Below are 13,111 nucleotides of genomic sequence, written 5' to 3' on the forward strand. Positions count from 1 at the left end.
AAGGGGCTGGCGCGAGCGAGGAGAGCAGTCCCGTATGAGGACACACAGACAGGCATGGGTCAGAAAAGACAGGAAAGAAGCCTGGATTTTTTTTTTTTAAGCCTCGAGTAGAAAGCCACTAGACGGTGTTAAGAAGGGAATGACAAGTACAGATTTACATCCTCAGAAAGATAATTCTGGCCGCCACATGAAACGCGGATTAGAGGCTGGCAAGTAAGAAAGCAGGAGACTAGATGCAGGTCATGGGGTTGTCAGGTAGGAGACGACGGTGGCTTTGGACCATGGCAGTGGCAGCGGGAAGAGACGGGCATGGACAGGTGCTCCAGGAAAGGCAGTTTCCACGGGATGCGATGTGGATGGTGCCTCCTGGAGTTGTGTGGTCCCGGTGAAACACCAAGACATACCTGATTAATAAAGGAAGATATCCTACGACATGGGTGATGTAAAGGGACATCCGAGTTCAGAAATTCCAAAGAGAAGGAAACAGGCCTTTGAGAGCAGCGGACTGAAGGGGGTGGGAAGGCAGACATTTGTGGCCACAAGGCCCTGGTTTTGTGCAAGTCCTGATTCACAGTATTGCCTCCTATTGTTTCCATAAACAACTGCAATATCCAGGAAATCCCACACTTCTGTGTCCAAATAACTCAGTAATGGAGTGGGGTGCCAGGGCCACCTCACCCTGAGCTGATTTTGTGGGTCCCTTCCTGGCTCTGTCGGGTGACGCCTTGTTGGTGGCTTGAACCTGGCCACAGTGGGAGTATTTACACCATCAATATTGGCAAATGCTACAAAGCAGTGCTCTCGATCAGAAAGCTGGTTGTTAAGTTATTTACCAGCACACCAGTGTGCCCCAGCCTCTGGCATCCAGAAGCAGCACAAAAGCCCTTTGTTAGAACCATGTGCTCTGAATCTCTGATGTGGAAAACCAGAATAGGGCATTGTAGCAGGGTGAAGTGTCACTGCTTCTTGGCTCTTCCCAGCTGAGGGTAATGGCGGGAAACAGGAGTCGGGGAGGGTCCCAGGGCCACCCTGGGTGCAGAAAGCATGGGAACAGAGAAAGAGAACAGAGGAGAGAGATGGGAGATGTAGACTGAAGGTTCGGGAGCAGGTGGGGAGCAAAGGAGCTTCGCATGAAAGCCACCATACATAACTACACATCGTACAAAAACTGTGTCAACACAACCACCCTGGAAGGTGGGTACGGCCACATCCCTTTTATAGACAAGAAAAGAGAGGCTCCGAGACATTAAGTGACTTGCCTCGGGTCCCACAGCTGGGTGCTGAGAAAGCTGGATGGGACCCAGGTTCACCCGGCTCAGAGGCTCTCCAGTGTGGTGGGGGCATGGTGCAGGCAGATGAGGAAAGGAAAGGTGCTAGGGAAGGAAGGGTCGTCTGAGGTCCGCTTTCCTTCCTTCCCTGTGCGTCCCCAGGAGCGTCCCCCCAGGACCAATCAGGCTTGTGTCGTTCTGGGCTATCTTCTCTCCTCCTCCAGCACCTCTCCCAAGGTCAGGCTGCTAGGCTGACGCCCTCCTGGCCTCCAGCACGACAGTGCACCCCAGCCAGCCCAGCCACCGGAGCCTGTCAGTAGTAGCCTTTGAACAGGCTTGTTACTGGCTCTCCCACTGCCACCAGGAGATTGGAAGCTCCCGACAGCAGAAGTCTCGACAGTATCCTGGACCACCGGGCACTCTGCCCACAGAGGTCCTATCAGGTGAGGGAGTGGAGACAGACACTGGCTTGCTGGAGGCTCCCAGCCACTGCAAGCTGGGGACAATTTCCCCAGAGGATGCAACAGGTAGAGACCAGAGTCTAAAGCTTTTATCCCAGGATACAGCCTGCCTTAGGGATCACAACCCCAGGAATGCAGCTACCCTTCCGACCTGGGGCTCAGGTGTGCTATATCCAGGCAACTGTGCTTCCCTGGCTCTCAACCTGACAGGAAGAACTGGAGAGATGGGAGAAAAGCAGCCACTACACAGTCAGTTCCAACCTGTGCCCACTGCCCAGGTGAATTCTCAGAGATGTGTCCAAGTCTTCGGCGCAGGAGGTCCGGGAGTGTTGTGCTCCTGCCTGGGGGTTCTCTGCTGCCACCTGGAGGCAGGTATGGATTCTTTCTCATCCAGCCATAGGTTTGATGGGAGTGTACTTTCTTTTTAGCACCGGGTCCCCTGACTTGACTCCCATCCTCAAGGAGCTCCATCCTCTGCACCAGGGTCTGAGAGAGGATTCTTCGGGATGGTGATGGTGGGGGAACGATGTGTAAAACTGGTCTCTATCCTGCCCCTCTGTTTCTGACTCCATAGTGTAGAGTGCTCGCTCCAAAAATGCTTCTATGATCACGCTGCTCACTGCTCAGCATCTGCTATGGCTCCCAATTGCCCTCAGGTTCTCTACAATCAACTCTGCTGGCCTTAATGACCTTGTCTTTTGGCTACCCCATCCCTGTTGTACCTATAAAACCTCATGAAGGTGCCTTTGCATGGGCTGTTTTCCCCGCTCGGGATGCCTTCTTCTCTCCCCTGCATTCAAATGGGAACCACCTATTCTTAGCCTCCTAACTGGTTTCCTGCCCCAGCCTTGACCGCTATAATCTGTTCCTGACACAGCAGCCACAGCGATCCTTTGAAAAGATGTGTTAGATCACATTCCTCAAAGCTCACAACCCTGTAATGGACTCCACCTCACTCAGGAAAAACCCAGGGGCCTAGGGGGTCCTGTCCAATCCCTCTGATTATTTCTTTTCCACACTCCCCCGTGTGACACAGGTAAATGCATGGGTTAGGTTCCTGCTCAAATGGCATCTCATCATGATCTTCTCTGATCACCTTGCACTGCCTCACCTAGTTGTTGTTGTTGTTGTTGTTTTTTTAAAGATTCACATACGTTTAATGTATATAAAGGCAAGGAAAGGACAGTCCCGAATTCAGGAGCAATATTCTGTACAACTCATATGGTGGGGCTGAGTGCCTCACCTAGTTTTATTTCAACACAGTGTTTAAAAAAAATCATAGATTCTGTGTATTTACTTGTTTCCTTTTTGTCTGTTTTTCTACTCTAGAACATAAGCCCCATGAATGCAGGGACTCAGTCTCCTGTTTACTGTTGGATTCCCTGTCTAAGGGCTCACAGGCCCACGGTCTGGTTCAGTGCAAGGGGAATTAGGAAAAGATTTTTTTTTTAAAGTAGGCTCTATGCCCAGTGTGGAGCCCAATGCGGGACTTGAACTCATGACCCTGAGATCAAGAGTTGGATGCCTAACTGACTGAGCCATCCAGGCACTCCAGGAAACCTTCTGTATTTTTAAAAGGGTTGTAAAGGAGAGAGGCAAAGGAAAAATTATTGACAGGGCCCGCAAACCCTGAAATATTTACTATCTGGCCCATAAGAGAAAATGTTTGCCAACCCCTGGTCTAGAACGTCATGGTACCTACTAGACTCAATAAATATCTGAAGGAAAAAAAAAAAGAATATTCTAAAACTCACCTTTAAAGGACTTCCTACCCCACAAATAAACTAAAATGCCTTCCTTTAGAGCACTTACAATATTTTATTTTGTTTACCCATCTATTTCTCCTACCAGACTGGAGGGATACTTGCCACATCTTGTTCAGCTTTGTGTTCCCCAGGGGCTTAGAGAGAGCACTGTCGGGCATACAGTAGGTACTTAATAAACACTTAATCAATAACTGTGTCTGACTCATTCACTCAGCACTTAGTATACACTCAATGGGGTATTTGTGGAGTGAACGGACAAAGGACAAAGGGAAACTTCTAGAAACTCTTCTGCTTTGCACGGCTTCAGGCCTCCTCCTAAGAGCACATGATGCTGACAGTTATGGCAAGCCTGGCCATCTCACCGGCAATTGAAGACGACTCCTTCTTGCCTCTAGGCAGGGACAGAGCTTTGATGGAGTCAGGATCCAGTTAAGTCTGGTGACTCGGTCCAGAAAGCTCACTGTTGCCATGCAGTCTGAACAACACTGATGGCAGTACATTTGGACCACAACCAATTTTCAGGATTTTGATCAATGGACTGATCTATTCATTTCTGTGCCAACTTTCCCAACCAGGCCGCCAAGGGGATGTGGGAGAATGAAGAGCAGTGAAAGAATCAGAAAATCACAGGACTCACTGCAAACGAGACACCAATCCAGGCAAACGCGGAGTCAGGGAGCAAGGTTTAGCACTCTGGGCCAGCAGGAGCAGATCTGCTACTGGGCACAGGGCTCGGCTGGCACTTTCTCCAAGACTTGCTAGGGGCCACGCCTGCGTCTAACCTCTCCCTCCTTGTTTTTCTAGGACAGCAGCTTTTACACTGGAGTTCCTGTCGTTAAGTGGTTGGAAGAGAGTGCTTGGGGCTGCTTTTCCAGCACCAGTTCTTCTGCCTTCATTTTTCCCAGAGCCCTCAGTTTATGAAAACGTCATTCCTTTGATTGACCAGGATTCTCAAACTAGCTTCAGGCCAGTTAGGTGCTAGGTGGAGACACCTACTGGTGGACTGTGATATTGCGCCCAAGCTCTACAATGCAGAGTAATAGCAGCGCTTAGAAGTTGACACAGGTAGCTAAGTACTAGGAGCTGCAAGCTTGAAATCTAAGTGTTCCTCTGTAAGGAACATCATTCTTGTGGTCCAGAAGGAAGGAGAGAAGAAACAGGTCAACAGAGAGGTCTGACAGTGGAAGGGTGATTTCAATACCGAGGAAGTGCCGTAAAATATTCCCATGAGGTACACTGCCTGAGACACCATAGAACTTCCTAACTGGAATGTTTTGATTCATGGTGACATGTCTTGAATTTTAATGGTAACTGCCATGCACTGCATTTTGTCCCTCCAAAATTCATATGTTGAAGGCTTAACTTTCATAGGATGGCATTTGGAGACAGGCCTCTGGGAGGTAATTAGGTTCAGATGAGGTCAGGAGGGTGGGGCCCCCATGATGGGGACAGTGCCCTTACTAGAAAAGAAACCAGAGAACTTGTTCTTGCTCTCTCTCTTTCTGCCATGGGAAAGGACACAGTGAGAAGGCAGCAGTCGAGGGCTCTTGGCAGAACCTGATGGTGCTGGCCCTTGATCTCAGACATCCAGGCTCCGTATTTGTGAGGAAATAAGTTTCTGTTGTTTAAGCCACTCAGTCAATAGTATTTTCCTTATGGCAGCCCAAGCCAGACTAATACAGTGAGTAATGGTAAAGTGGGATTTTCTTTCCCGAAATTCACTATACTGCCAGTCTTGCTGAAAAAGCCAGTAAATCAGAGAATATTGCAATAAGGGTAGGAAAATCAAGAAGAAAGATGCTCTTTAAATAATCGGATGACCTCTTAAATTTGGTGGGAGGATTTTTTTCCTGCCGGATGAACAGAAGTTGATTCCACATTAGCCAAAGTCTGCAGAGGCCAGCCAGCCGGCCATGACTAGCAAATTCTGGAAAGAGATGAGCTTTCTCCAATTCAGAGTTCTGGCTCAGAAATCTCAGAGTTTGGGCTGTCAATCTGAAATCCCTTTCACAGTCAATCAAGAAGGCTAGTTCTAACATAAAGGAAGTGTTCAAAGGTCAGATAAGAAACTAAGGCTAATCCCAGCATGGGTCGTTAGCCTAAATGAAGAAAGATGCTATTTTCCATTCAGCTGAACTATAAATCATCCCCCATCATTGCAGGTGAATGATGTAACAGCCGTCACCACAAATTAGAGCCTCTTCTCTTTTCCAGACCAGTCCCCTCATCAAGCCTGTTCTGACCAGACATTTTGGTTTCTGCAAACCAGAGCTGTCTCTCTCCTCTCCTCCTTTAGCCGTTCCCTTCAGGAATGTCTCTGCATACTCAAAGCCAGAAACTCTGTGACCAGCCCAAGAGTGGCTGTTACTCTTCTCCTCTCTGTTCTTTTCTAAGAAACATATCATTATGCTCAGAGCTCAAGGACCATCTGCAGCTCTAACAGGATGCCGTGGATCTGGTCAGTACCTATTAAACCCAGAAGTGGAGCTATAAACAGACTGGTTGGGGAAAGGCGGGCATTCGTTCCAGACGCCAGGCCTTGAGGGAAAGAGTCCCAGTTTCTCTCCACTCTTCCTTTCAAGAACGGCCTGGGCCCTGTAAAGTTGACCACAGCCCTTATACCCAGGGGGCAGTAAAGGGACCAGAGCTGTTGAATTTGGACAGGGACACCCATGTTGCTTTGAATTAATGGTGGCAGTATAGAGACAGCAGTATACACGGAGCACTTAAAATATGCCAAGCATTGTTCCAAATGCTTTATACATATTACTATAAATCCTACGATGACCCACCAGGACAGGTTACTATTATTATCCCCATTTTACAGATAAGGGAACTGAGGGGCCATGAGAGGAGGCATTCTTTTTCACGTCTGGAATCTCTGCTTGCCCCCTCTCTCCCTACATCGTTATCAACGCCCTCAATCTTCCTGGAGTCCGAGATGCATAAAAGAACTTAGACTTCTGGAAGTTCTGAAGATCATGCTGGCTCCAGGTGTGGGGCTCATGGGCAGGGGACTCTGCAGATATCGGGGCAGGGGTGGGGTAGGGCAGATAATCCTGGGTCGCTAGAAGAAACGGTCAGACTGTTGTGAATCTAAAGTTATCAACCCCAGGCCTGCAAGGACTGAGTCACCCCTTGTGCACACCCGAATCCCCACCTTCTCTTTCTCTAGAGAGAAGAACTGTGGCTTCCAGGGAGGAGAAAGGGAGGCTGGGAAGGAAGGAAACTGAAGCTCGGGAGAAGGGAGTGAATGCTGGAGGTGCTGGGAAGAGCGGCTGTTTCTGCCCAGAACAGTGTCCAAGTAACAGAAAAACAGAGGCTAGCCCGCCTGTGTGGCTCTCCTCGACCCCCAACCGTCCTTCTCTCTGGGGAAAGCTTCCGCTTACTCTGCAAGACCCAGCATCCCTTCTTTTTGACCCCTTCCACACCTGGGAAGAATGCTCTCAGGTGTGAGGCACCCCATTTCTGTACTTAACCCCCTATAGGTGGTTGGGGGTGTCAGGCTCCCCTACTCCTCTGAGGCAGTCACAGGGAAAGACAGCAGGTCTTATCCAGTCTGTAACTTTTTGGTATAGGATGTAGCAACCTCCAATTCTTTTCTTTCTTTCTTTCTTTCTTTCTTTCTTTCTTTCTTTCTTTCTTTTTCTTTCTTTCTTTCTTTCTTTTTGCTGGGGTGGGGGTGGGTAAGCAGGGTTGAGTATCAACCAATCAATCAGGCATCAACCCATCCATCCATCCATCCATCCATCCACCCACCAGTCACATGCTGTATCCCTTGGGCAGTGCCCAGGGCCCAGCGATCACAGGTGCTCAGCAGGGGTATGTTGAACATTGAATGAATGAAAATGGAAAATATTCTTACCAGATTTCTTTTTCCCAACATGCTCCCTGCACAGGAAAGAAGGGGGTGGGAGAGAATGATGAGTTAGTACCGACCTGAGTTACTCCATTAGGAACAGGAGATTCTCCAGCCCAGAACACTGCCAGTGAATACAATCAGAGGCAGCCTCAGGGACCCAGACTTTGAAAAAGGAAGAATTCCTCTTCATTTGCTCCCTTTGTCTTGTAAGTGTTCTGGTGCCCAGGAGACCAGCCTCTCTACTCTTATTTGCAGAGTAGGGGGCCCTAGGGAGGGGCTGATGTTGGGGACGCAGTATGAAAACAATGTTAGGCCCCCATGTGGCACTGAGCCAGATGCCACCTCATCAGGCCTAGCAGAGGCCCTGCCCCGCTTCTTAGGGCTGCCCTGCGCTGTACTCATGGAGCAGAAAGCTTTTGGGGGTACGTGGTAAGCAGAACGCAGGAAAACTGGGTAGAAGTCTGGAAATCAATGAAAAAAACACATCTCTCTTGCGGTGACATAGAGAACACTGCTGTGGGCTAGAATTCATACAGAAGAATGAGTAATGACTCCCTTGTATTTGTCAACCACATTGGAATTTATACATGCAACTGCATTACCGATACAATATTACAGATCAAGGATTACAGAATACTTTCAGGTAAATTATCCCATTAGTAAAAAGGTTTCCTATATCATAAAGGGAAAAGGGAGGCAACAGGATGGTTGGGTTGAGACAGATGTCATGGCAGCAGTAACATTAGCTAATAATTACTAAATGTTATTACCCCGTGCCAGTATCTTGCTAGGTACTTTTAGTTCACTCATTTAATAGTCATAATAACCCTTGGAAATAAGTAGTCTTTTAATGCCCATTTTCTAGATGAGGAAAATGAGGCCCAGAGAGGTTAGGTAACTTGCCTAAGGCCACACAGCTAGCAAGTAACAAGCTGAACCCAGATCCACCTAATTTTTTAAAAATTGAGCTATAATTCACACACCATAAAATTCATTCTTCTGAAGTGTAGAGTTCACTGGTTTTTAGGATATTCACAAGGTTGTGTAATCATCACCATCATCTAATTCCAGAAAATATTCATCATTCCAAAGAGAAACCCTGGACCTATGAACAGTCACTCGCCGTTCTCACTCCTCCCAACTGCTGGCAAATGCGAATTGGCGCTTGCTGTCTCTAGTGACTTGTCTACGCTGGACATTTTATATGAATGGGATCATAGAGTACGAGGCTTTTTGTGACTGGCTTTTTTCAGGTGGCCTGTTTTCAAGGGCCCGACACCTTGTACCGTGGATGAGTATTTTATTCCTTCTCATGGCAAATAAAATCCTGTTGTGTGGGTAAACCACACTTCGCTGATGTGTTCCTCAGCTGACAGGCCCTGGGTTGTTTCCATGTTTTGGCTCTTATGAATCATGCTTCTGGGAACATTTGTACACGGCCTTCTGTGTGGACGTATATTTTCATTTCTCTTGGTTCTACGCTGGAATGGAACGTCGGGTCACATGGTAACTCTAGGTCTCACCGTTTGAGGAACCACCAGGCCGCCCCCCACGGCAGCTGCACCGTCGTACGGGCCCGCCCGCAGCGCACGCGGATGCCAGTTCCTTCACGTCTTCCACAGCCCTTTCTGCTATATCTGCTTTTTGGTTCCAGCCATTCTAGCGGCTGTGGTTTGGATTCGCATTTCCTGGTGACTAAGGATGCTGGGCTGCTTCTCCTCTTCTCTACTTATTGGCCATCTGTGTATCTTCTTTGGAGAAGCGTCAAATTCGGTCTGATTTTCAAGTCTGGCTTTTTTGCCAACGGGTAATGACCCTGTCTCTGTCACTGAGGGCCTCGAAGGAGAGGGTGAGGAGGCTAAGCCAATCCCTGAGAAAGGGGCTGCGCTCCGTGCATCTGGGAGGAGCAGAGCAGCAGGGCCTGGTCCCGGAGCTGGGCTGCGCTGCTCCGTCGTGCTGTCCCTGGGCCACGAGCATGACCTCCGTGGGGCTAAACTTCATTGCCCCTGTGGGGGGAGGGGGAGGGCAACAGTGGAAGAATCTAGCTCACGTTTACCTGTACTTGCTGGGTGCAGGGTGCTGCTCGGAGTGCTGTATCTGCACCCACCCGAAGAACCCTCACTATAACCCTTGAGGGTCACTCCATGTCACAGATGGAGGTACGGAGGCCCATAGAGGTGAAGCATCCCACCCAACGTCAGAACCCAGGAAGCCCGGCTGGGGCCCACGCTCCTGACCACACCCTGGCCTGGACGGTCGGTGAAGTCTCCTTCTTAGCGGCCGGCTCCAAGACACACCCACAGAGGTCCCTGAAGGCTGCCTCTGCGTAAAGCTCCATCTGCCTGAGTTGCCATCAAGGCCTGTGACCCAAGCCACCGTCTGGGATCCTTGAAATCCTGGGCTCCTGCCTGCCCTATATTCCTGCTGCTTGTCTTGCTGTCCTGGCTGGAGCCGCGAGTCAGGGAAAGCAAGGGGCTCCTGGGTTCAAGCTGCGGCAGCACGTGTGGGCTCACACAGGCACATTATGTATGTATCTGTATGACATGCTTGGGGTGGTCCCAAGTTTTCCTATGCAGGACAGCAAAAACTCTTCATTTAACAGCACCATGTGGAATCCATCTTCTGTCTCCCTAAAGACTGCTGGGAACAAGCCCCAGTTTCCATTTTAGACCCTAACTCGGGTATGAGCTTCAGGAGCCTGACCCAGGGACCAACTGTTTCACTGCTATTTCACTCCTCCCTCAACCCACAACCAAGGCCCACCTGAGTGAGACTCACTGCCCGCTGTGGCCCCAGAGCCATCCCCTGGGTCCTTGGCAGCCATCCCACTTTCCTTCCCTGTCAAAGCCTGGCTTAAAGACAGGAAGGCATCACCAGGTAAGGACCCCTCATGCGCCAGGCTCTCGTTATGGGCAGGATGGTACTGAATCCTCACAACCAAGACAGGATCGGAGTTTTAGCCAAGACCACTTTACGGATGAGGAAACAGAAGCTCAGAGAAGTCATGACACCTGTTGAAGGTCATCATATAGCAGGGAAGGGACAGAGAGATTGGAAACTCTTCCTTCTTCACAGGAAGCCTCTTGTGACTAGATAATACACTCCAGCAGGATGCTGTTAGCTTATCATGGCTGGCCCACTGTGCTTTCTCTGCTATAGTCTAGGCTATGTTTTTTAGTTTTAGTGGCTGTTCTATTTGTGCATATGTGTGCTTGTGTGTGCATCTGCACCTGCTCTCTCTCTCTCTGGTTAAAGAACCTGGCTGGCACTTCTCAGCCCTTCCGGACAGGTGCTTGACCCATGACCACCCCACACCTATGGGCTGGCCTCCTCTCCCGCCCCAAGACCGCTCCACTAGAGAGAACACTTCTTTCTGCAGACACACACAGTGGTTTCCTCAATTAAACTTATTAAAAAGCACAATGCGTATGTCAGTGTTTTGGGCTGGCAGGGCCACGGGTGCCATCAACTCCTGATGTGTAAAGCCAGCAGGCAGGGGGTGAGAGTCTCTATAGTGTGCCTGGGCCGCCCGGCCCACTGGGCACGCACTGACAGGCACCCGGGGGTGTTTTCTCCTCTTGTGCAGGGGCTGGGGTGAACATTTTGGACAGTGTTAGACCCTGGATGATCAGGACCAAATCCTGGTCCTGGCCCTGTTGCTCACAAGTGCTGAGACCTCGAGCAGGTTGTGTCACTCATTCATTCACATCCTTCAAGAGCAACTTTACCCTTGTGGGCAAGGCCCCACCCCAAGGGCACCCAGGCTCCTGCTTTTAGCACTCTCCAGGCGTGCCTGGGAGGTGGAGGCATGTAAGGGATTCTAGTAGTGACCCTGGACCAGCTTCCTTCCTCGGTGAGGGCCACGTGGAGCAAGACCCCACAAGGGCTCAATCAGGATGGTCAAGTTTAATTTTTCCTTTGCTCTACCTCCTCTTGGAACCGGCCGAGGAGCAGGCACGGCCATGAGGGCACGTTCTGGGGAAGTCCACACACCAACTTACTCTTTGGGCGGATTCAGGTCCTCGGGTCTTGTCTCAAAGAACTGCAGCACCTCATCACACTGAGAGATGTAGGGGGGCAGCTGGATCAGGGCCTGGAGAAGAGACACGAATGAGTCCAAAGGAAGGAAAGGGGTATCAGGAATGGCATGAGTCAGGACTGCTCAAACCTGGGTATGATCAGAATCACGTGGGGAGCTTGTGAAACCAGACAGCTGGGTCCTACGCCCAGATGCTCTGATTCAGTAGATCTGGGGTAGGGTCTGAGAATGTGCTGCTTTGGGGACCACACACACATGCATGTGTGCACACACACTGTGTACACACACACACGCACATACATGTTATGGGCATAGCTGAGCAAATAACATGTATACATTTATCTAAAACATGAAACTGGGGACTTCATGCATGTCGTTATTCTGCTATGACTTCACGTCGACTTGATGCTGAGTGTATCTACTGCCCAAATGTGTCATACGTTACTGACCCAGCTGCCTACTGGTGAACACTAAGCTGGTTTCCAACACGCCTGCATGCGTGTCTTAAGTTACAGATCTGCCGTGTTACAGCGAGGGTGCTGCTTTATGACTTGGGTAGAGGTTAGAAGTTCCAGGTTACTGGACATTTGGCATCTGTCACTGCCCCAGTCCATATTAATTTGCCACCCTAGCTCATCAGTTAAAGGAGCCTCAGATGTCTGCCAGCAGGTTGGATAAGAAGCGGGTGGAGGGCACAAAGGGGACCAGGCATTCGTTGTGCCCATTCAGCTCCCAAGGGGCATCCATTCAGTGATTCAACAGACACGATCTCTGGGTCGACATGTCCAATACGAAAGGATGGGACGCACCCCCAACCGGAAAGGATAAGAAACTATGACGACGCTCCATCATGAATAAAGAGCTCAGGGCAACCGATCTTTATTTAAGCCCCTTCTGGCCCAGGTCCCGAGGATGCAGATTGCGGGGCAGGAGAGCTGCATCACGCACACATGCACAGATGTAAACAGCACGTGCAATTCTGCCAGCCATTTCAGCCCACCAGGGCATGCTCCTGAGGGACGCAGGACTCTGCTCCTCTCCACAGAAGGCCTCGTTCCTGGGTGCCTCTCATGTGCCTCCTGCAGGTGCTGAGTGAGTTGGGAGTGGAGATAAACACGTCCTCTATTTTCTATATAACAAGCCCCTAAAAGCTCACCTCCCATTCATCCCCTGCAAAGTGATACTCCATCCCTGACACGAGGCTGGGCTGGACTAACGGAGAGACAGATGGGAGTCTCCACTGGTACCTTCCTCTGGGCTTCAGGGGTATTTCGATTTATTTTTCTGATTTTTGAAAAGTTTTAATTGTGGTAAAATACACAAAAAACCTGCCATCTTCATCATTCTTTTTAAGTAGGTTCCATGCTCTACGCGGGGCTAAAACTCATGACCTGGAGACCCAGAGTCCTATGCTCTACCGACTGAGCCAGCTAGATGCTCCATCATCTTAAGTATTTTTAAGCGCACCGTTCAGTGGCATTAAGTACATTCGCCTGGTTATGCAACCATCCCCATCTTCCATCCCCAGAATGCTTTGTTTTGCAGAACTGAAGCCCTGTACCTATTAAATAGTCCCCCCTTCCTCCAGCTCCTGGCAACCATTCTATTTTCTGTCTGTATGATTCTGATGACTCTAAGCACCTTGTCTAAGTGGTATCATACAGTATTTGTCCTTTTGTGCCGGGCTGCTTTTATTTAGCTAATGGTCTCAAGGT

At 49.7% G+C, this 13,111-nt stretch overlaps 1 protein-coding gene across 1 annotated transcript in view; it reads right to left on the reverse strand.

Moving 5' to 3' along the window:
- SH3PXD2B (SH3 and PX domains 2B) overlaps positions 1–13,111 on the reverse strand; it is a 101,697-nt gene that overhangs the window by 30,596 nt on the left and 57,990 nt on the right. Inside the window, exons 5-6 of the mRNA XM_047729859.1 lie at positions 11,359–11,450; positions 7,361–7,386 (exon numbers count right to left, since the gene is read on the reverse strand). Coding sequence (XP_047585815.1) covers positions 7,361–7,386; positions 11,359–11,450 — 118 coding nt within the window. The remainder of the gene's footprint in view (positions 1–7,360; positions 7,387–11,358; positions 11,451–13,111) is intronic.

Source organism: Lutra lutra, chromosome 5, assembly GCF_902655055.1.
Source record: "Lutra lutra chromosome 5, mLutLut1.2, whole genome shotgun sequence".
NCBI lineage: Eukaryota > Metazoa > Chordata > Mammalia > Carnivora > Mustelidae > Lutra > Lutra lutra.